The sequence below is a fragment of the Barbus barbus genome, assembly GCF_936440315.1.
Source record: "Barbus barbus genome assembly, chromosome: 12".
Lineage (NCBI taxonomy): Eukaryota > Metazoa > Chordata > Actinopteri > Cypriniformes > Cyprinidae > Barbus > Barbus barbus.
In genome coordinates, this window is record NC_136740.1 from 8,368,322 (window position 1) to 8,393,367 (window position 25,046).

The window sequence follows — 25,046 nt, forward strand, 5'->3', positions numbered from 1 at the left end:
GCGCCTTTAGAGAGAAATGCATCTTTATTGATTATGATTATGATTATAATAAAAGTTTTTGTTTTCAATTTTTTTATTTCGTTAAGTGATAATTTAAAGCGTTCTATAGATATATGTATCATGTCTGTGAGGCATGTATTCGCTCAGCTTCGGTTCATTTTTGTGAAGTGCTCCTGTTCAAGACGACAGAAAGCGCATCATGTTTGTTTTCTTTGTTTGTGCACACAAATACAAGTACACCCTTTACAGGTCCGAATGATGTATTACTCTTACCTTTATAAAAAATAAAAAAAATGACAGCATAGGCTATTTTAATTAGTTTCCACTGAAAACAATGCAAGTGTTTGCGCTGGTGCCTCGATGTCCTGCAGAGCACGCTTTAGCTTCCACTCTCCGCACAAACTTAGATAGCTATATATATAGCCTACATTATTATTATAGCGCAGGTTTAACGTTTAACCATTGTTATATACTATTTTATTTTTGGCAAGTTGTGATGATATGAGAAGGCTAAATTGATCAAACATAGGCTATGATCAGCTCATGCAGCCGCAGGCCGCTTGGTTGTTACTTAAAAAAACAAAAACTTATAGGCTATTTAACGAACAAAAATGCTCTAAACGTTTTTCTAAATTAACTTAAAAAACAAAACCAAATATAATAATTTTGCCATTACACACACAACTGAACTATTTTAATAGCCGAAACAGTAGTATAAACTGTTTTAGGAGAAGGGTCGGACACGGGCCGGTAATTCTGATAAACTGTCGGACGTGAGACGGGCTAGGGCCTGAGCTTCTCGGGCCAGGGCCAAAACTTTAGGCCCGTACAGGGCTCTAGTTCATTGTTAAAGCTACTACCATCTTTCCCTGAGCTTGTATATTCTGCAGTAATAATAAATAATAATAAAAATAAAATAAGAGCGACAGGCGCACAAACATCTCAAAGCATCAATAAATCCACAACCCTACCTACCTAGTATGTTTTCCTCCATGTTTGTCATTTCTGTGTCAATCAGCTGCTCAAAGATCTTACCTTTGGAGAGTATTGTTGATTTTACTCGAAAAATGTAAGTATTACTATTTAGAAATTAAGATTCCTTCAGAATGCATTGGTTGCCCAAAACTTATGAACAATAATAATGATAAATGCTGACCAATAATTAATTATATTTTTTAGTGAAACAAGCAAAATGTAATTTGCTTTTTCATATGCCATAGCTATGCATGACTGTACACTAGACAAATCCAGCCAAGGTGAATACATCTCAATTTTCAGTCAAGTCATGAATTAATGATATAATGAAACAATTATATTTTATTTACTGAAAACAGGAAACATGAACAAATGAGTAAAATGTAAATAAAAGTAACCATGACAATAAATAAACAAGTCAACAACACATGTAAAAGCTTTATTCAAACAACATTGTTCTAACAATCATGTATTTACAGGCAGTGAAAAAAAAAACACATGCCAAAAAGCCAGTACAAGGCTAAGCACGAGAGCAAATCACAATACAAGCAGTGTGTTCCTCCCTGCAAACGCTTTTTGTGTGCAGGTGATACATACAGCTTGTGTGTGGTTTGCTTGGGAGCGAGGCATGCGGAGGCGGCTCTTGAGGGGGCTGACTGCCCGCACTGCGAGAGCCTCCCTCTGAGTGTGCTTCGCTCCCGAAAGGCCCTCTTCTCTAGCGAGGGTTCTTTCATTAGCGTTCCCCGCTGCACTGGCCCCACGTCTGCCGAGGTGGAGCGGCAGCGGCGTTCGTGGGGTTCGCAATGGGATTTGTTGGAGGGATCGGAGACAAGCGAGTCTCTATCTCCGTCCTCACCAGTCAGATCCCATGACCGCTGCCCGATATCGGAAGCCCGCTAAGCGGATACTTCCCCTCGGGCAGCGGCCGCGGCGCTTCTCCGGTCTTCCTCCTCCGAGGTTGACATGGAGAACATTGAATACGTTGCGCCCCCTCTTTCACCCCAATATGAGGAGCTTGTGGAGGTGGTCACTCGTGCCGTGGCCAAGTTGAGTCTTGACTGGCCGGCCGAGTGTCCTGTCGAACCACAGATGGGCAAATTAGATGAGCACTTTCTGCGGTTTAAGACTCCACCTCCACATCGGAACCTGCCTTTTTTTCCCCCGATCTCCACACTGAGGTATCGAGGTCGTGGGGGAAACCTTTCTCGGCCCACCTCTTCGTCCCCTCATCGGATTACTACGGTAATGTGATGGGGACGAGTGAGCGCGGTTACAGAGGGGAGCCCCTGCCGCGTGCTGGCACCTCGTAGAGGGAGGCTCAAAAAGAGAGTGTCACTGCCTGTGCTCCCCCGCATAAAAATCGGGGCCGGGGCGGTAAGAAGGGACAGTCGAGGACCTCGCTGCCTAAGCCGGATCTGCGGACCGTTCATCAGACGAAGACGTCTTCAGCCAAGAAGCCCTGAGGCTGGTGGCCCAGGGCTTATGAGGGTAGCCCCCACTGGGGAAGAGCGGCGTTCACCGCAGTGCACGGTGCCCGTCTCGCCCCAGTACCCTCAGGAGATCGATCTGCTAACCCCTGCCAGGGCGCAGCGATCTCCAGCGAGCACACATCTCAGTCTCTTCCGGCCGGAAGCGTAGAGGAGCTGAGATGGTCTCCACCCCTTCGGGGGTCTCTGGAGCAGCTAGTTCGGCCGTTCCCTGCCGGTGTGCCGTTCTAATTACACCAGAGGCCAGTCTCGAGAGACTGATTCCCTAATTAGACTATTTCGCAGCGTGGAAACTACTGCCAAATGTGTCTCAGTGGGTCCTGCGCACTGTAGAGAGAGGCTACAGAATCCAGTTCGGTTCTTGTCTGCCTCAATTCAACGGGGTGAATTCCACTCTGGTGGGCCCCGAGCAGGCTCTGGTAATGGAACAAGAGGTAGATACTCTCTTAAGGAAGGAGGCCATCGAGGTGGCTCCTCCTCACGAAAGAGAGTCCGGGTTCTACAGCCAGTACTTCATAGTTCCAAAGAGGGTTGTGTCCCATTTTAGATCTGCATCAGTTGAACCGCTCAGTCAGCAGACTGAAGTTCAAGATGCTTACACTCAAGCAGGTCGTGTCTCAAATCAGGTCCGAGGACGGGTTTGTTGCAATGGATCTAAAAGACGCATATTTCCATGTCTCCATCCTTCCCACTCACAGGAAGATCCTGAGGTTTGCTTTCGGGGGCAAAGCTTACCAGTATCGGGTTCTTCCCTTCGGCCTAGCACTCTCACCTCGCACTTTTACGAAGTGTGTGAACGCCGCGTTAGCTCCACTGTGGCTACAGGGCGTCCACATACTCAATTATATCGACGATTGGTTGATTCTCGCTCAATCAGTGCGGATGGCGGCTCAACATCAAGATGTTGTTCTCGCTCAAATGAAAGTGTTGGGGTTAAGACTGAACGCCAAGAAGAGTGTTCTTTCTCCATTACAGAGAACCACTTATCTTGGTGTGGTGTGGGATTCGACCACGATGCAGGCACGTATGTCCCCTGCTTGGATCGAGTCAATCCTCACGGAAGTCAGGAGAGTGCAAGAAGGCCAGTCACTCACTGTCAAGCTGTTTCAGAGACTGCTGGGTCTGATGGCAGCTGCGTCCAACGTGATACCTACTGGCCTGCTGTACATGAGACCCCTACAGTGGTGGCTCAAGACCAAGGGCTTCTCCTTGAGGGGAAACCCGCTTCGCATGATCAAGGTCAAGTGGCGGTGCCTACGTGCCTTAGACATGGGGAGACAACCTTGGTTCTTGTCTCAGGGCCCGGTGCCCGCGTTCTGTAGAGGGGTCATCATCTCGCTTGGCACATCAACCGGCTGGAGATGCTGGCTGTGTTTCAGGCTCTGAAACACTTTCTCCCAGACCTAAGAGATCACCTAAGAGGTGCGCACCAACAACACAGCGGTGGTCTCTTATATCAACCACCAAGGAGGTCTGCAGTCGCGCCCCTGTACAGATTGGCGCACTAGATCCTTGTGTGGTCCCAGGGCAAACTTCTCTCACTAAGAGCAGTTTACATCTCTGGGCATCTCAATGTGGGAGCAGACATACTGTCGAGACAGTGGGTGAAGGTGGGACCGAGGTGGTGAAGCAGATCTGGAGAGTGTTTGGCCAGGCTCAGGTGGACCTTTTCGCCACTCAGGAGACAGCGCAATGCCCCCTCTGGTACTCTCTAGTTCATCCAGCTCCACTGGGGCTGGATGCCATGGTACAGTCGTGGCAGAGGCTTCGTCTGTACACCTTTCCCCCGATTGCTCTGCTCCCCAGAGTTCTGGAGAGAGTGCGCTGGGACAGGGTACGGCTGCTGCCAGTAGCCCCGCTTTGGCCGGGCCGAGTATGGTTCTCGGACCTGATTTCCCTCCTCGACGGCTCTCCATGGGAGACAGACAGGAGCACCCCCGCCCGGAGTTATGGAGGCTGTGGGTGTGGCTTCTGAGGGGGCACGACTCATAGCTTCCGGTCTCTCAACCGAGGTTGTTAAGACCATCCGCCAAACCAGAGCTCCCTCAACGAGGAAACTGTACGCCCTGAAGTGGAGACTCTTCACTTCATGGTGCGGAGATCGCCAGCTCGACCCAGTTAATTGCCCGGTTGGTACAGTGCTGGAGTTCCTGCAGGCTCGACTCTCCGCAGGGTTAACCCACTCCACCTTGAAGGTTTTTTTGGCGGTGAATTTGGCTTACCATGCCTCTCTTGGTGGACAGTCAGTGGGTAGACAATCCCTAGTTACACGTTTCCTCCATGGTGCACTGAGGCTAAGGCCCCCAGTACGGTCCCGGATTCCTCCTTGGGACCTGGCTGTGGTGTTGGATGCTCTCTGTTGGCCTCCCTTCGAGCCTATTGAGGAGATCTCGGATCACCATCTCACCCTGAAGACTGTGTTTCTTCTGGCGATTTCTTCTCTAAAGAGAGTTGGGGATCTGCAGGCCCTGTCATACCCTCTTCCCACGGACATTTTTAAATCCTGTGCTTCCTTGGAATTTCTGCGCCGTCCCCGATATGTCCACCGAGGATCTCGTCGCAGTATTTGTAAGGGCGCGCAGTTCGCCTCCAGTAACAGTATCCCAGTATTAATTTCTTCACATCGTTCATCAAAGACGGAATCCCGGTCTGTAAATCCACTAAATCTCTGTTCAATTAAGTTATCATCGTCAAATGCTGTAAATGATGTGCCACGGACGGTGAAGATGGCCTTGTTCAATGCAAGGTCTTTATCAAACAAGTCATTTATTTTAAATGATTTTTTATTTGTGACTGAGACATGGCTGCAACAGAATGATTTTTTATCTCTTGGTGAACTCCAAGGCATACTGGTCATGGTGGTGGTGTTGTTACTGTTTTTAAAAGTTATTTTAAAAACCAAAAATTGCACACTGATGTGTACTCCAGCTTTGAGGTACAGTTAATGAGAATTGATATAGGGGTTATGTGTTATGTGCACTGGTTTACAGGCCTCCAAAATACAACAAAGATTTTATTCAACAAATCTCAGAGATTCTTGCTGATATCGTGTCTCGTTGTGATAGATTGATTGATTCTAGGAGATTTTAATATTCACCTCTGTTGTCCATCCAAACCCTTGGTGAAAGAGTTTTTACTCCTTATTGATTCCTTGAATCTGTCCCAATATGTGTCTAGCCCTACTCACAATTTGGGTCACACATTAGATTTAGTGTTGTCTTATGGCTTCCCAATAACACATTTGAGAGTGATTGATGCTGCCTTTTCAGACCATTTGCCAATTCTGTTTGAATTTGTCTGTGTTTCCACCACCCCTACTTGCTCTCAGTCTGTAAGCTACTCTTGTTTTATTCAGCCACTTACTGCCAGTTTATTTTCAGAGCACTGTCTAGCAAACTTTGCAGATGCCGCCTCTTTCGACAAATTAAACACGGAAGAGATGTTGCAGGTTTTTACTAATTCCTGTTCCATTTCTATTGATTCTGTTGCTCCCCTTAAGCCAAGGAAAGTGAAGAGAAACAACATTTCTCAGCCTTGGTTAAATGCAAACACCTGTGCTCTCAGACAGGTGTGTCGTAAGGCAGAGCGAAAATGGAAAAGGGACAAACTCCAAGTTTCATATCAGTGTTTAAGGGCGTGTTTAGCTAGTTATCAAAAATCAGTCAAAGAGGCTAAGTTTGAATTCTTTTCTAATATTATTACTGAAAATGTGAATCGACCGAGGATGCTGTTTAAGACTTTTGATTTGCTACTAAATCCCGTACCTGCCCCGTCTCTTGATCCATGTCGGGAGACCTGTGAGAACTTTTACAAATTTTTTGACAACAAAGTACTGGATATCATAGCTTCTATTAAGCCATCGATATTTGACCCTCCATTGAGCTGTTCACCTACAGAGTTGTTAACCTGCTTTCACCCCATTTCCTCTGTACAGCTAGCTGGTATTGTTTCTAAGGTTAAATTGTCCACTTGTGAGTCTGATGTCATTCCAGCTCATCTATTTAAGGAAGTGTTTGCAACCTTGAGTCCGGATGTAACAGCTATCATTAATAACTCTTTGGAAAGTGGAGTTGTACCTGCTAGTTTTAAACATGCTATAGTCCATCCTCTGCTAAAGAAACCTCATCTTGACCAATCTATTTTCAGTAATTTTAGGCCTATTTCCAAATTGTCTTTTATCTCAAAATTGTTAGAGAGAGCTGCCTACAGTCAGTTGGATTCCTACATTAGTATGTTCAATGTCCTGGACACTTTCCAGTCGGTTTTAGATCACTACACAGCACTGAAACTGCATTGTTGAAAGTCAGTAATGACCTTCTGCAAATTCTTGACACTGGTTCTTATGCGGTACTTGTTTTGTTGGATCTTAGTGCAGCGCAGCATTCGACACAATTGATCACAGTATTCTGCTACAGCGGCTGGAAAAGTGGGAGGGTATTCAGGGTACCGCTCTGCAGTGGTTGGCCTCTTATCTTAAAAATAGAACCTTCTCAGTGAATATTGGGAATTTTTCTTCCTCATCGGCTCCTTTGTTATGTGGCGTGCCCCAAGGTTCCCTCTTAGGCCCTCTTCTCTTTTCACTATGCCTGCTTCCTTTGGGAGCCATTTTTAAGAAATATAATATCTCTAACCACTGTTATGCTGACGATACATAGTTTTATCTTCCAGCAAAAACTGACGGCAGTGGCTCTTTGGATGTGCTTGATGACTGTTTTGAGGAGATAAAAGGTTGGATGGCTGATAACTTTCTACAATTAAACGAAAGCAAAAGTGAAATTTGGATTTTAGGTCACTCTAGATATTCATCTGATTTTAATTTAGGGTCCCTTTCCGCTAGTGTTCAACCCTATGTAAGAAATCTTGGGGTTACATTTGATTCGTTTCTTAAATTCGATAAACAAATTAGTACAGTGGTAAAGGGGAGCTTTTTCCATCTTAGATCCATTGCTAAGTTGAAACAATTGTTGCCTCATAAAGACTTGGAGACTGTAATACATGCTTTCATAACATCTCGCTTGGACTACTGTAATTCCCTTTATTGGGGACTGCCTCTATCTATCTCGCTTACAAATTGTCCAGAATGCTGCAGCGAGGCTTCTTACTGGAACACGAAAGAAGGATCCCATTTCTCCAATCCTAGCATCTTTACATTGGCTTTCTGTAAAGTTCAGAATCGATTTTAAAATAGCTGTTTATGTGTACAAGGCGCTAGCTGGCCTTGCACCAAAATATATCAGTGACCTTCTGATTGCTTATTCTCCTCAAAGAGCTCTTAGGTCCAGTAATCAATTTCTTTTAACGGTCCCACGTTGTCGCTGTAAAACCAAGGGTGGCCGGGCTTTTTCAGCTGCAGCCCCGAAACTTTGGAATAGTCTGCCTGTAAATGTGAGACTCGCTCCTTCACTAGCTAGTTTTAAATTTGCTATTTAATCTTATTTGTTCTCCCTGGCTTTTGAATAATGCCTGCTTAAGGCTCTGTTTTTGCTGTATTGTATTTGTATTTGTTGTACATCACTTTGATGCAACTCTGTTGCTTTTAAACGTGCTATAGAAATAAACTTTGACTTGACTTGACTGTCAGTGGCCCCTACTCACTTGGACTTTGCGCCCGGCATGGCCAAAGCCTTTTTGTACCCTCGTGCAGGGTACATCCCCAAAGTTCCTTCCATCATGCCACAGCCTGTCGTACTGCAGGCCTTGTACTGAAGGGCGGACCAACTGCTGATTTGCTATGGTCCCCCTAAGAGAGGTCTTCCTGCTTCAAAGCAGACCCTCAGTCGGTGGATTGTCGATGCCATTCACATTGCCTACGAGTCCTCTGATCTCCCCTCGCCGATGGGAGTCAAGGCTCATTCCACTAGGAGTGTGGCGGCCTCAAAGGCCTTTCTCGAATCTGCAACGCTGCGGGATGGTCTACGGCCTGGACATGCGGGCCACTCCAGGCTCTTCCGTCCTCTCGCCCTAGATGTGCTCCGCAGGGATACACACTGGGCAGGGATTGGTAAATCTGGCAGCATAGATATCTCGTTCCCCAAAGCATCCCCGGATGCAGCTCGAGTTCCTGAAGAGGAATGTCTTAGGTTACGTATGTAACCCCAGTTCCTCGAGGGGATGAGACGCTGTGTCTCGAGGCCACACTTCCGGCATCCCTGCCAGCGCTTGCTGCATTCTAGAAGCTGACACCCGTTTCACCGCACGTGCTTTTATCCCAGTTGGTCATTACGTCACTTCGCCTGTGACGTCTCGCCCATCCTTTGGACAGATTTCACTTGTATTCAGAGACGTTACGCTGAAGGCGTTCCCCAAAGCATCTCCAGACGCAGTGTCTCGTTCCCTCGAGGAACTGGAGTTACATACGTAACCTAAGACGTTTTTGCAGTAGCTCTATAGCATCACTGTTGAAGAGTAATAAACTGGTGAAGTGGATTTAGTTAATAAAAGTTACTGTGCATTGCAAAAATCTATAACCAATATAGATAAAGTACTTCTATGTTGTGCTTTGCCAATTTAATACTTTCTTTAAAAAAAATAATATTATTAGTAGTAAAAAGTTGGGTGTGATTTATTGTGCTCCTTTTACTTACGGCAGCACCCGAGCTGGCATGGGACTGAAAAGTATTTGTTATACCAGTTTGATTTGAGTATGTTCCAAGGAGTATGTTGTGGTCATCAATGGAAGTTTTTTGACATGTTAACATAGTCACAAATTTGCTCATTTGATTAAATACTTAGAAATAGTGTAATATCTTATTTCTTTTTTTTAGTTTAGACCATACTGTTTCTTAGTTCTAAATATTCAGAAACACTAAAACAGTTTATTTCCAGGTTTTAAATTACATTTGGAATCCCAGATTGTCAATGTTGTCTGATACTGCTGGGCCTCACTGACAATGCTATTATATTAGACTATGCTACAACAGTCCGTCAGTAGAGAAAAAAGCTCTCAGAAGGACTACAAATGGATTATTGCACGACTGGAACAAGGCAATATATTTCACTTAAGTTTGACTACACCGGCCTCTCTCAGTCTCACAGAAATACAGCAAATTACCATGAGATAAAAATCCTGGAGTCTGTCTCGTCATGTCCTCTAAAGACTCATCTTGCTGTTCTGCTCTCTTTTCACAATCTTGGATAATAAACTTGCACTAAACTCCATTTGTTATTGCCTCTGTCTTCCACATCGACACACCTGTCTCGCCTCATCAGTTTCTCAACTAAACCCTGAGATCCTCCATATAACTGAGAGTGTGTGCGTTTCATTAATATTCTTGAGCAGGGCCATCTATCCCCAGGTCCTCGAGTACTCTTCTCCAGTGCAGTCACTTGCCTTTATGTACTTAACACCATGATTAATGAAATAACAACCTTCACCAAACCTGGCTGACCGAAAACCTTTCTAAGACTTTATGACAGCTTAAAAAACTCCAAAAGGTGCACACTGCAGTTTAAATGATAGCCAATTATTCTCAAACCCCTTTATTTATTCAGGGACGGTGAGAAAGACACATTGGAGCATAGTGTTAATTAAACACATTTAGTCATTTGTAAAGCTTTTTATTTTTCCTGGTACTTATTCTCTGACTGCCTTCCCTGTGGCTACCTACTCTCTCTCTTCCTCTTTCTTGTCGGCCCACAAGGAATCTTTTCGCACAGATCTCTGCAGATTGTTCTGCTGATTTCCACAGAATTTGTATTTCATAACATTTACCCTTTGAGTTTTTTGTTTATTAAATATTATGCAAATTTGATTGTTTTTTTCCTACCATAATAACAATACAATAATAATGTTAATCACATCTTAACCGTGTTTTAATCCATTTCACAGTCATTCCACATATATACCCCCAAAATCAGCACGAACAACACCCTCTCATGGAAACCCGTTATTATTCACAAAAGCTGGCAAAATTGTAGCATTTAGCAGGACATCTACCACACAAAAATGACTTTTATCGTTTTTTCCCTATTAATATGATGGTTTTAATTTTAGTGATTTTCCTTTAATTTTAAAGGAAAATCACTAAAAGAGCTAGTAGTTATAGCTAACTGTAATTGTAACTAATTGAAGAAAAATAAGTCACAATGAGCAAATGAGTTATTTCTATTTTCACATTCTCCAATAAAAGTCCTTAAAAATGATGTATAATTTGTTGGAATCGGATGAAAAATTACTGAGCTACATCCGTTTGAAGTCGATAAAGTCAGCAAACTCAATTTTGAGAAAAATCGAGATAAATTTTAATAAAACCATAAAGATAAAAATTTAGTTAAATAATAATTACTATATTAAGTAATATATAAATTTTTATTTTATCTTTGTTTAATATAAATAAGAACAGATGCAAAAAAAAACCAGTAGAATAAATATAAGAAAAGCAAATACTGCATTACCGTTTTCATTTTATATCTAAACCAAAGAATTCAAGTAAAACAAATAATCAAATGTAAAAATCTATTTAGTGTGTTCATTACAAATAAATTGATAATTAAAACTACAAAAGCAGTTCAGTCAAGAGCAGCAAGTGATTCACTCTTTCTTTTATTGTTTAACATTAACGTTAATGAGACAGACGGCCTATATATTAAGACCTACTCTAATGCACGCATCTAATATAAATTTACACATCAGATGTTTTTCCCCAACAGTTCCCCAAACATTCATTTAAGACATAACGGGTTATGTTTGCATGAATAGCCTACTTAAATACTATAATTCTGTGTAGATTTATCGCTGCAGGAAGTTTTTATGGGGGTGCTTGAGATGAGAGTCATCGCAACAAGTGAGAGGAGAAAAGCTACTCCTCTCAGAAAACGTCCAAATAAAGATAATTTTAGATGTTTACTTACTATTCGGAGCATTGGGATTGCTAGACGAGGGCTTAATTAACTTATTTTTGTGAAAACCTCAAACTCGGCTATAATCGGCATTTTTTTAACTTTTTTTTGCATGTAGCTCATAATTAGCCTGTGTGCATTCTGACTCATTTTGCCAGCACAGGTCACAAATTATTGTTTTGATAAAAAAAAAAAAGCATAAAAAATTTGTTTTATCCAGTAATTAAATTTAGGGAATTGCAGAATATGGCCCCTGTCCCAGTCAACTTAAACAATCAATCAATCATTCAATCAATTATTATTATTATTATTTTCGTAACACTTTAGTATAAGGACCAATTCTCATTATTAACTAGCTGCTTATTAGCATGCCTATTATTAACATATTGGTTGTTTATTAGTACTTATAAAGCAATTAAAGAAAAAAAAAAAACATTAAAAAGTTAATGGTTTGTTAATGGTGAGAATTGGACCTTCAAATAAAGGGTGACCATTATTATTATTATTAAGAAGAAATTATTTTAGTTTAAGATTAAGCTTAGTCAGGACAAGGGCCACAAGAATATTATATATCTTGGAATATTTGACTCATGTGCCCCGTCTCTTTCAATAAATGTAATTCTAAATAAACAGTTTGTCTATCCAACTTATCCCTCTTTCCACCTTCAGCTGTGCAGAAGTGCAGTGTTCTCCCCTGAGGTGCGGTCATGTTAATGCAACACCTCCTCAATGCTGCTCTGTTAGTTTCAGTGTGATGGATGAAATCCACAACAAGTGAGTGCAGCCAATGCTCTCTGGCAGGTGTCACATTCCAGGACGCAGAGCTACCATTTTTTTTCCCTCTTTGACAAACCCATCTGTCTCTCTAATATGAAGCAATGCATCTCGTGCCTCGCAGATTCCATTTATTTGTGTCATTACCACACAGAATGAGCTCTGTAATTTGTCAGAGGGTGACACACTCCCTTTGTTTATTTTCATTATGGCACCTCAGGAAATCTGACTTATTTGTAGTGAAATAAAGGTTGAGTTATTAGGGGGACATACGTTGTAACCTTGAAACACATGTAGCTTGGCTATTTTAGCGTGTGTGCTAAAAACATCATGAAATGGCTCAGAATGGATGCTGTGGGGCTTGTGGGGGAGGGTGCTTCTATAAGCATGATGTCAGAATGGTTGTCTGACCTCTCCTGATGAAAGGACGTTGTTCATGTACTCCAGGAAGGATTCATCCTTGATCTCGTTGTCAGTGAAAATAAAGCTGATGCCTTTGCCCTGTTGTCCGGCAGTCCTGTACAATCCCTTCAGGTCCTCCATCAGGTTGAAGGTGTTGTAGGAGCTAAAAACACAGCATGTAAAACAGTAGTCTTTATTCCTCTGGCAAAGTTTCCCAAACTGGGGTTGATAAAAAGCTATTAATTTATTCATTTAAAAAAAAAAAAGATAATAATAAAAATAAATAAAATGTTTACTAAAACTATATTTTATTTGTTTACATGTCATGTGACCAATAAACAAACATTAAATAATCATGAACATGCAAATGTATTGTTAAATTATTAAAATATGAACTTAAATATTAAATATTAACCATATTTGTTTGTTGGTTTTAGTGTTTTTGTTAGTTTTTCATTTGTCAGACATGATCAGTTTCACCTGGGAAGAACTACTGAACATTCGGCAGAGCACACCACAAAATCTTCAACCGGTTTTCGATTATTCGAATGTTTTGCTGTTTTGCATAGTAGTCGGCGGAGCTGCGGCGCTGTTCAGGCGATTCAGGACGCACAGATGGGGAAAGCGAGCTGACGCACTCGTGAAGATCAGACAGCATGGATTTCGAATGCCGTTGCCTAGCATCCATCTGGCGAATCTCCGCTCTCTACCCAACAAAACAACTCCTTCTGCTTTACCCGGTTAAACAAGGACTTATCAAACTCTGCTGCTCTGTGTTTCATGGAAACTTGGCTGAATGACGCCATCCCGGACAGTGCGCTTCATCTGCAGAGCTTTCAGCTGATCAGAGCAGATCGCGACACAGAAATAAATGGGGAAATCGTGTGGTGGCGGGACATGCTTCTACATCAATGAAAGGTGGTGTAAAGATGTAACTGTTTTAAAGAAGAAAGGATTACAGTTGATAAAGTAATTCTAGATCTGAACAGCACTTCTACTCGCCGCAGGAGTTTTGCTCGTTCATTCTCGTGAGTGTTTACACTCCACCGCAAGCGCACGTGACCTCAGCTTTACAGAAACTCGCTGATCAGATCACAGACACAGAACAACAACACCTGGACTCTGTTTTAATCAGTCTAGGGTACTTTAATAAAGCAAATCTCTCCCGTGAACTGCCAAAATACAGACAGCATGTTACATGTCCCACCAGAGACAGTAATATACTGGATAACTGTTACACAGCAATAAAGGATGCATATCACTCTGTCCCACAGGCAGCTTTTGGACTCTCTGATCACGGTTTGGTTCATATTATACCGACCTACAGGCAGAAACTGAAATCAGCTAAACCTGTCTTAAGGACTGTAAAAAGATGGACTAATGAAACAGAGCGGGTTTTACAAGCCTGTTTCGACCTTACTGATTGGAGTGTTTTTGAAGCTGCTGCAAATGATCTGGACGAGCTCACAGAGACTGTAACATCATATATCAGTTTCTGTGAAGATATGTGCATTCCTACCAGGACTCATGTAACTTATAACAATGACAAACCATGGTTCACTGCAAAACTCAGACAGCTCCGTCAGGCCAAAGAACATGCTTACAGGAATGGGAACAGAGTCTTGTATAAACAGGCCAAATACACACTGGAAAAGGAGATCAGAGTGCCAAAGAGGAATTATTTCCGATAAGCTAAGGATCCAATTCTCTTCCAGTGACACGGCTTCAGTGTGGAAAGATCTGAAAGACATCACCAATTACAAGACCCCATCCCCCAGCACTGTGGAGAATCAACAACTGGCATACGATCTGAATGAGTTCTACTGCAGGTTTGAAAAAACACCATTCACACCTCCTGCAACCCCCCGCCCCTCCTGCACTGCAGATCAGTGAAAATTAAGTATGCCAGGTCTTCAGAAAGAACAAGAAAAGAAAGGCACCAGGCCCAGACGGTGTGACACCAGCCTGTCTGAAATCCTGTGCTGACCAGCTGGCCCCCATCTTCACACAGATCTTCAACAGATCACTGGAGCTGTGCGACGTCCCCTCATGCTTCAAACACTCCACCATCATCCCCATCCCAAAGAAACCCAAGATAACAGGACTTAACGACTACAGACCTGTGGCTCTAACATCTGTGATCATGAAGTCATTTGAAAAACTGTTTTTGGCTTATCTGAAGGACATCACTGGACCCTTACTGGATCCCCTGCAGTTTGTATACAGAGCAAACAGGTCTGTGGATGATGCAGGCAACATGAGACTGCATTACATTCTGCAACACCTGGATAGACCAGGGACTTATGTGAGGATCCTGTTTGTGGACTTCAGCTCTGCCTTTAACACTATCATTCCAAACCTCCTCCTGCCCAAACTAACTCAGCTCTCCGTCCCCACCTCCGTCTTGTCAGTGCATCACCAGCTTCCTGACAGACAGGCAGCAGCTAGTGAGGCTGGGAAAATACACATCCAGCAAACGTACCATTAGCAGTGGAGCTCCTCAGGGCTGCGTTCTCTCCCCACTGCTCTTCTCCCTCTACACCAACAACTGCACATCTAAAGACCCCTCTGTCAAGCTCCTGAAGTTTGCATTTTGTATATTTGTCCATTTTTTTTTTATTATCTGTGTCCTGTCCCGTCGCTGTCATTCTGACGCACTGTGGAGCTTCTGTCACCAAAACAAATTCCTCGTATGTGCAAACATACCTGGCAATAAAGCTAATTCTGATTCTGATTATTCTTTATCCTTTAACATCGCTATGAAACCTAGCTCATGCTCAATTTTAGATTCAATTGCACACTTTTCTTCTTGGCCTACTTCCTGCCCTATTGCTGTGTTCCTTTCTCTGAACATATGAAACCAATCGAAATTCTGTATTTTATGCATCAATACGATTATTACTACAATTACTACATTACACAGTTTATGCATTACTGCAATTCCGTTGTATTACAATGTTTCCATAAAGCATTCATGTTCTCAATTTACTGTCAAACTGTTAAACAAAGTTCTAAACTAAATCTGTAAACTAAAAATGTATTTAATTATCATGCTGTAGATTAAATGTAAATTTAAATGTATAGTAAACAGCAGTCTGAGAATCACTAGTGTCTTCCCTGTAAGGATGACCCCAGAAACTTGGAGGGAAAAACAAATGACAAGTGGGTTAAAAGCAGCATAAAAAAATGCTGTTAATGCCCTTAAGAATGTCCTTTTAATTCCTGCAAATTTTTTTTTTTTTTTTTTTTTAGCAAGTGTTGTGTATAGCGAGAAAGTGAACAAAACTGACATGTTGCCTTTTTACAACACTGTAGTAAACAAAGATGGTATTAGGTGTAAAAAGTCTGCCTGGATGTAGAGAATTGTGAGCAGCTTGTGTTTCGAAGGCAACAATGTGAAATCCATCTGTTTTCTCTGGGGACTCTCACATCCAGTCTGAGATCAACACCAGATTCATTCATATCATTTTCAAATATAAGTGGCAATGAAAAACACTCTCCAAATACGAGTCAAATGTGTGTGCATTTCACAATCAGAAAAACATACCCTCCAAACAGAGTCAGAAATAAGCCAATATTTAAAAAAAAGAATCACTTGACAGATGGCTCCCTGTTTTTTTTCTACAGACTTTAATGATTAGCGAATATTTACACATTTTACCACTGAATTATCAATTGAATTTGAAGACGGGTCTGAATTGAAAATGTCCAGTCTCGTTGTCTGAATCAGACTGCACAGTTGATTGGATATATGTCCTTTCCTCTTTATAGTCTGCAACAGCAGAGCTGGATTGGAAAGTGAAGGCCAGGACACTCTTATACACAGATACCATCTACTGGAGCACAACTAAACTGCATTACAGCAGAAAAACAGCTTTTTTATTTATATTTCATTAGAAAAATCATTTTTGGTTCCACAAAGAACCATTCAGTCAAAGGGTCTTTAAAGAAACATCTCTTTCTTACCTTTTTATAATCTAAAGAACCTTCTTTCGCCACAAAGAACCTTTTGTGAAACAGAAAGGTTCTTCAGATGTTAAAGGTTCTTTATGGAGCCATTTAGACAAAAAGGTTCTTCTATGGCATCGTGAAGCACCTTTATTGTATTAACTTTATTGAGTGTAGGAGGAATGGTCAAGTAGCATTCAGTAATACCATCAGTAGCATTGGTATTATTTTAATAAGCTACTATATTTGTTTTTATTTTCGTAATTATTGGCTTTTGGTAAAAGGGAAAAAGAAATCCAAAAACACTGCTTTAACAGTGACAAATGTTTATTACTGTGCTATAACTATGTTATGAACTAAGTTATTACTGTGTAATAAAAAAGAGTTGCATTGTAAAGATTGTCTAGACATGTGATGATGTAGATCTGCTACTCAAACAACAGCGACAGATGAAATTTCCTCTGTCTCCCTGGAAGGGAAAAGTGAATTTGAATAAAGAGGCTATAAATGATTGATGTGAAGGTGACTCACCGGGTGAGTGTAATCTGGAAAGTCTTGTAGCCAGCAATGAAAGATGCTAGTCTTGTCAGACTCTGTTTTCCAGAACCCCCTACACCGACCAGTAGGGCATTTCCCCGAGGGGTTCTGATGATCCGAGAAATCTGGGGAAAGAGTGTGCAAGAGAGAAAAGAGGGACAGACAGATGCCACCTCATTACCATGCAAAACGTTTATACACACACTTTACATAAAGAAACTCAGAGCACTTATTTGTACTCTTCTCTAAAGTAGGACTTGTGTGGGTCCTGTAATCAGCATGGAAGGTAAATTGGAATCATATAAATTTATTGTGAGCATTACATTTCTTTTTCTCTTTCATCCAAGAAGGATGCTAATATCTTATAGCAAGGTTATCCTTTTCAGTAGACAGATGAATTATTGAAATCTTTTTTTCCCCCCTTGAAAACATGATAACAAGTGCAGAATTATCAAACTGACCAGTGTTCGGCCCTGATGATAACATCCTGTCAATACAGAGATACAAGAAACATCAGTATTGTAAGATACTCAATGTACCTTAACCAGATGAATCATGGCATCCTTGAAGAAGACCATATCCATGCCTGCTCCTCTGATGCTCTCGTTATAATGACTCAAAAACATGTTCAGTCTCTCCATTAGACTATCAAAGGATTTGATGGGCTCATATACTTTTGGCATGTCGAAATCAGTTTCCTCTGGCTCTTCACCTGTATATAACACAATACGTCAGTCCTAGATATTTAATTTCGACTCAGAAGAGAAGCTGCCAAACTACTGCACACTTTATGAAAGCAATGAAATGAAAATCAAATTAATATAAATAATATTTAGGTGTGTCCTTATTTGATTTGTTCAAAGTCATTTTAAGGCAATTCAGATGGTGACCATCTTTTTACACCCGAAAGCAGTTATACTCCAATGTTATTCTGATGACACGCAAGATGCTGGAGGGCAGGAAGTAATTTTTTCTCCATGGGAATCAGTAGCAGAAACTCAAGATGCCTGTGTTTTGTGTTGTTTATGAATGCTCAAATCGGTCAAACGGAGAAAACATAATTTGTAATAATATTAATTCATAATAATATTTTATAGTGTACGAAAATGTGTTGCTCATAAGGAAGGAAAAGTCAAGAAATTGACAGAAAAACACAGGAAAAAGTGGCTTGTAAACCTGCGTCTGCGATCGGGAGGAGCCGATCGGATAATGCTCGTGTATGCAAATGGTTAATAGAAGTTTTAACAATATATTAATGAAGACATATATAAATAGATACAAGGTGACCCAGTCCGAATTCACTCAGTGCTAAACGCCACGCGTAGACACGATGTCAATAAGATTATTTGCAGTTCAGAGAGCTTCACTAATTAGGAACCGTGAGATTGCGATAAACAGCATTAGTGATTACATGGAAGCGCTATTTGCTCGTTTTCTAGGCTATAATCAAATCAGAATTTAAATAAAAGTTGTTTTACATGCTGCTAACAGGACCCACGGCCACAAACCCTGTACATGCAGCAAAGTTTCAGGAGTGACATATATCCCATATTCCTCATATAGATACAGGATTCATTTTCGAAATAGCTTGTTTGCAATCAGGATTAGTTGCTTAGCCTATAACCACCGCTTCAATGGCATGCAAGTATTTAGTTCAAATTTAGTTCAAAAATTGCTCATGTTTATAACATAAGGATCACGTAACATTGTGTATTTCTGTTTATATCTTTCTATTGTTATAGCACCTAAACCAGTACAGAACGGACTTCTATGGAGATCTCATCCGTTCTCTTTTTTTTCAGTCACTCCTGACATTTTGCTGCGAGTAAATAGCACTTCTATATAATCACTAAAAAGATGTCACTCACTTAAATTTATTGCAATCTCACAATGTTCCGTTATAATGAATGAAGCTCTCTGAACTGCAAATAATATCTTATTTACATCGTGTCTACATGTGGCGTTTAGCATTGAGTGACTGTCTCACGCTGAATGCTTGAGGTGGCAGCCTTGGATTATCTATTTATATCTGTATTAATATCTTAATATGATATCTTATATTAACAATTTGCACACGAGCATTATCCGATCGGCTCCTCCAGACCACAGACACAGGTTTACAAGCCACATTTTCCTGCGCTTTTCAGTCAATTTCTTGACTTTTCCCCCCTTATGAAAAACACATTTTTGTACACGATAAAATCTTGTGTTTTCTCCATTTGACCGATTTGAGCATAAACAATGCAAAACACAGGCATCTTGAGTTTCTGCTACTGATTCCTATGGAGAAAAAAAATTACTTCCTGCCCTCCAGCTGCATTTTGCGCCACAGCAATGACGTCATGTGCAAACAACCTATTTTTACTGATGTCAGCATATTGCAAAAATAAAAAAAGCTAAGAAAAGAAAAATGCTACTGAACAAATTTATTACACTAAACAGTAGCAGAATTTAACATAACTGGCTCATTTAACACACACAGAGTGTGTATTGTGTATATTTATTATGTATGTATAAATACAAACACATGCATGTATATATTTAAGAAAAATACGCTATGTTTATATATTAAATATGTTTTTAATATAAATTTATAAATGTATATACATGTAAATATTTTCAAAATATATACTGTATGTGTGTGTGTGTGTGTGTGTGTGTATATACATAATAAATAAACACAATACACATAAAAATAGTATGCAAGCAAAACCTTTTGGTAACACTTTAGAATAGGGAACACTTATTCACTATTAACTATGACTTTTCCTTCAATAAATTCCTAATTTGCTGCTTATTAATAGTTAGTAAGGTAGATGTTAAGTTTAGGTATTGCGTAGGATTAGGGATGTAGAATAAGGTCATGTAGAATAAGGCATTAATATGTGCTTAATTAGTACTAATAAATGGCTAATATTCTAGTAATATGCATGCTAATACGCAACTAGTTAAGAGACCCTAAAATAAAGTGTTACCAGTTTCATTTTGGATGCGATTAATCATTTGACAGCACTAACATATATATATATATATATATATAGTATTTGGTTTTGTATTTGTTTCTGATCATTACCTGTGGCCTCAGGTGCATCTCTGAGAAAGTCCACAAAGTAAGAATCCCCCCCAAGATCCACCACCATTCGTTCTTCTTCTCCAAGCTCTTCTTCAACTAGCTTGGCCAGCATGTAGTCAAACCAGACCACATCATCTGGGGCAGTAAACCGGTCGGCAATCACACGTTTGCATTCATGCTTCCACAGCCGCAGTAATACCTGGACCAATATATTATACAATTGTTTTCTGTTTAACCAATGTATGTAGGGTTTCATTGAAAGAGTACTGGAACCAAAAATTATTGACATTTGTTTACATTAACATTTTACTCCATTTACAGCTAATCTGAACATATGTGTTGTTAGCAACTGTATTCATACTAAATATATAAGAGTTATAAGAGTGAAAAAATTGAATTTGGTAATACTCCAAGTAGAATCATTAATGAAATTAAGGAATCTGTTAAGGAATCAGAATTATTAAGTGGAATCACAATCAAAAACCATGCAAGGATGGATGGATGGCAATTAAAGTAATTAAATTCTTTAGAATTTCCATTGCTAGATGTGTGTTAAATTGCTTAATATGGTGTAATAACTGTAATTATGTAATTTTACTCAGATTGTTCACTAAGTGTCTGAATAAGAGCTGAAATACAGTTCCACTCACATCTGATGAGCTGATGACCTCTGCAGTCACGCTGAGCATTCCCTGCCAGATGCGGGAGAGGTCACGCAGGTTAAAAATGTAGTGGAAGTTGGCGGGAGTGGGCAGCATTTTAACCTTTGTCAATTGCCATAGTCTTCGGGTCAGTGGAACAAGCCTGACCACTGTGTTGCGTACTTCTTCTGAAAATCCCCGATGGGAACAGTAATGACCAGAGCCTATCACGCCTGGAGCACAAAAAGATACATACGACATGTGAACGTGAATGAGAAAGGACTGCGTTTAGCAGACAGGAAATTCACAAAAGTGAAGGACAGAATGAGAAAATGTGGCCTTTATGAATGACAGAATACTGAGCTGAATAAGAATGACAATAATTTACACAAATGACAATATTACACATATCGCAATTGCAGGCTAACCTGAGCATGAAATATCATTTAATGGTCAATATAAAGATGCAGACCTTCAGGCAGAGAGAGAACCACTAACAGCAACCCATAGTCAGAATCAATATGCAATTACAAAATCAGTTCTGCTTAAGCAAAGCTGTTGACAACCTTGACCGAATTAAATGAGATGTGATAAATAATATTTCTCTGAGCCAAGCCACGAAGCATGTTCCACATACTTCTTTTGTTTTTCTGCCTTTTATAACATATTAAAATGCATGTCTAAATGGATCATTTGATGGATTATTTTAAAATATATCTATACTACCTGTCATCAAACCATCTGTGAAAATTCACCAAACAATGGTAAAATTGTGAAATTTTAAAACATACTTGATGCATGTCCTACAGCTCTATAGTTAAAGAACTGCAAAGATTAGAAGGAAGCAATGACACAACCACAAAGAGCAAAATACTGCCATATTTAGAATAACATATCAAGTTGGACTGAATTTTGCAGTGTGCTTAATATTGATGCATAAAGACTGTCTGTGATTGTATGTTATTGCTACAATTTTGACAGAAAGGGGTGAAACAATTGTGCCTCAAATTGACCTTCAGATCTTGGCAGACAATGATACTAACCAAAGATCTTGTCTATGGAGGCATTGGAAGGAAGAGTACAGTTGAAAATAGAAAACTGCCTCTTCAGTCTCTGGGGGATGTCATTTCGTCCCCCTCCAGGGTGGATCATAGCCGCCAAGAATTGGATATCAACAATGTTGGTGAACTCTCCTGGTTTCTCCAGGTTAAAGAAGCCATTTTGCTCCATCAGCTGCCGAACTATCTCATTAGTGACCTGTGAAGAAAGTAAATGGATTCTGTGAATATGTTTCTTTGTTCAAACTTTGCAAACAGAGTCCACATTGAGAGAGTAGATGTTTTAGCACAAATTAATTATGCAAATCAAGCATTTTGATTTATAATCACAATTTATTATATCATCATTTGATAAATGACTGAGGTAAAAATTTACACATCTGTCTCCTTTAAACCAAATAATGTCTACCACCTGCTTTGCAAGGGGGAAATACGTATATAAATTGTACATAAATTGTACAAGGCAAATAATGCTGAATTTTGGGAATAATTTGGGGGGGGGGGGGGCTGTATTTTCAGTGGTTAGTGAATAGGGTGCAGGTGTTCATCTTGAAACTGTTTAATGAATGAAGAGGCATTTATATAGCGCTTTGTGTATTGCTGTACATTCACCTGTGCTTCTTGGGAATGAAACTTTACCACATAAAGAATAGTACAAACACACAAATAGTGGTTGTTCCATCCTGCAGTTAAAAGCAACTATTTAGGCAGCTTTATCGTATGCAATTTCTTACCTGGTCACCCCACTCATTGACCACAGGCATATTGATGTCGTCAATAAAGATGGACATCTTCTTCCCTGCCGGAGGGCCGTAAGTGGTCCCCATTCGTTTATCTACATAACTCTCCACAGAACGCTAAAAAGTCCCAGACACCAAAACAATCATTTACATGAAGATTACTCACAAATACATCCAACAGCTGCTCATAAATCAGAAAGCACAGATGAGATTTGGATCAATAACGCAATAGTCAATAATGAAGCAGGGAATGTGATGGAACCATTAGCCAGGCTGAATAACCCTTAACATCTGAGCCTGTGGAATGCTATGCACACTGATGCTTTCAGGTCCTGTTGGGTTTCTTGGTGTTACATTTGGCCAAAATGCTGTGAGTTTACACATATATTTCACACTACCATTCAAAATTGTGGTCGTTAAGTTTTTTTTTTTTTTATGTGTGCTTTTGGGCTGCATTTATTTGATCAAAATACAGTAGATATTATGAAATATTATATATATACAATCCAAAATAATAATATTGTAAATATACAATTCAGTTTTCTGTTTTAATTTATTTAAAAAATAGCCTTTATTCCTAAATAATGCATTCCTGTGATGGCAAGCCTGAACTTTCAGCCGCCATTAATCCAGTCAGCGTCACATCAAGTCAAGTCAAGTCAAGTTGAGCTTTATTGTCATTCCGCTACATGTGGGGACATGCAGTGGAACGAAATGTCGTGTCTCGCAGGACCACGGTGCTACATAAATACAGACATTACAACAATGAAGTAAAAAAACACTATAAACCTATACACTACTAACAGATTTAACTATAAGTATACTATATATATATAAGTATTTACCCTATACAAACTAAAAGGATAAAAAATACAACTATACGAATGCTTCACATAAATATTACCCTATACAAACTAAAAAATAGAAGATAAAAAATACAAACTATACGAATGCTGATCAAAATACAGTAATGTTAGTTACTGTACTAACATGACCCTTCAGACCCTACTGTACACATGACCCTTCAGAAATAGTTCTAATATACAGTGATAACCTGCAACTGTTATTTCTTGTAGCTATTTCTACCCAATTTAACCCATACAGTTTAGTAAAAGCCAGTTAACTTAGACCATTAAGTTAACATTTAGTTTTTTTCATCAGTGTATGATAAATTGGTGCTCAAGTAACTTAGAATTGAAAATGGTTGTATTATGATGCATTTTTGTGGAAACTGTTATGCTTTTTCTGGATTATTTGATAGTTGAAAGTTCAAAAGCATTTATTTTAGTCTTTACTGTCACTTTTGATAAATTTAATGCATCCTTGCTGAATTAAAGTATAAATTTCCTACATTTTTAATTTATACAGTATATTCATAAATTCTACCAAAACGTTGTAAAATACAGTGCAGGGACTCTTTTAATTGTTTTTAAAATTATAATGTATTAGATTTCAGTGGACGTTTAGGCCGTTTAGGATTTTTTATGCTTTGTGTACAAATAAAAACCAGTGACATGCTACATTGTTATTTATGTATTAAAAAAGGCATATTCCTAAAAAAAGCTACATACTGTAAAAAGAATTGAGCTACTTTCTTGGTACTAAAATGTAGTTACTTTTAGTTAGTAAGACCCCAATAGTGATAATGGTTTAAATTTATATTTCATTATAAATGCATTACAACACTGTGCATGCATGTGCAGACTTCATAGAAAGTGTTACCCCAATACCTGCTGATAAAAGACAGCAAAATACTGAACATGGTTTTTTTGGGGGGGAGGGGGGGGGGCATTGTCTTTATGTACCTGAAACATAAGAGGTGTGGTGGCAGAAGAGAAGTTGAGACTCTTGGCAGTGTGGGACTCTGGGTCATATTTAGACAAGTAGCCTTTGATGATGACGGTTTTGGCAGTGCCCTGCTCGCCTATCAAAAGCACAGCCTGAAACACATGAAGAAAACACGAGTAGACTCCAGAGAGGGCGACCATCTGTCCTTGTGTACAGCTAATCGTAGTGCTGGCAGCACAGGAAAAGTCTTGATGACAAACAAAGTAGCTGTCCATTTAAACAAGCCTCACACAGAACAATCAATAATGCAGCGCTACAGGGTCTCGTTGTTGAGAACCTACACTTTATAATGCTTTTATAAGATCCAAAGGCTTTTATAATATTATCTACAATTGCAGTCCAGTTCTCAAAAACACAGATAACCCTAGTCCACTGAAATGATGCTTGTTCATATGTCAGAGCTGGTGATAGTGGGTGTTGGGAACTATGTATTCTAACAAACATAGCACATTGCGGTATCTTAATGCTAGTTTTGAGAACATATTTTAGCATCCTAAATAAATGAATCAGCATCTTTATCATACTACATGCTCCCAGTTGTACATACCGTAACACATTGCTTGTCACCATTTCTTGACAATATGAAATACGTAACAGGCAGATAAATGTGACATGCGAGACATTGCAAAAAGCTTTATCAATATACACCAAATGATGACTCTGTCAGTGCTCTGACAACAAAGGTTCAATTTGTATGAGTTTCAGAATGCACCTCTCAAGAGAGT

The 25,046-nt window shown here is 40.0% G+C and overlaps 1 protein-coding gene across 1 annotated transcript in view; it reads right to left on the reverse strand.

The window, feature by feature from the left end:
* dnah5 (dynein, axonemal, heavy chain 5) overlaps positions 1-25,046 on the reverse strand; it is a gene marked incomplete at both ends in the record, with an annotated part of 139,794 nt that overhangs the window by 65,620 nt on the left and 49,128 nt on the right. Inside the window, 8 exons of the mRNA XM_079429461.1 lie at positions 12,486-12,639; positions 16,956-17,086; positions 17,501-17,673; positions 20,035-20,233; positions 20,685-20,908; positions 21,719-21,932; positions 22,468-22,590; positions 24,279-24,413. Of these exons, the coding sequence (XP_079285587.1) occupies positions 12,486-12,639; positions 16,956-17,086; positions 17,501-17,673; positions 20,035-20,233; positions 20,685-20,908; positions 21,719-21,932; positions 22,468-22,590; positions 24,279-24,413 (1,353 nt within the window). The remainder of the gene's footprint in view (positions 1-12,485; positions 12,640-16,955; positions 17,087-17,500; positions 17,674-20,034; positions 20,234-20,684; positions 20,909-21,718; positions 21,933-22,467; positions 22,591-24,278; positions 24,414-25,046) is intronic.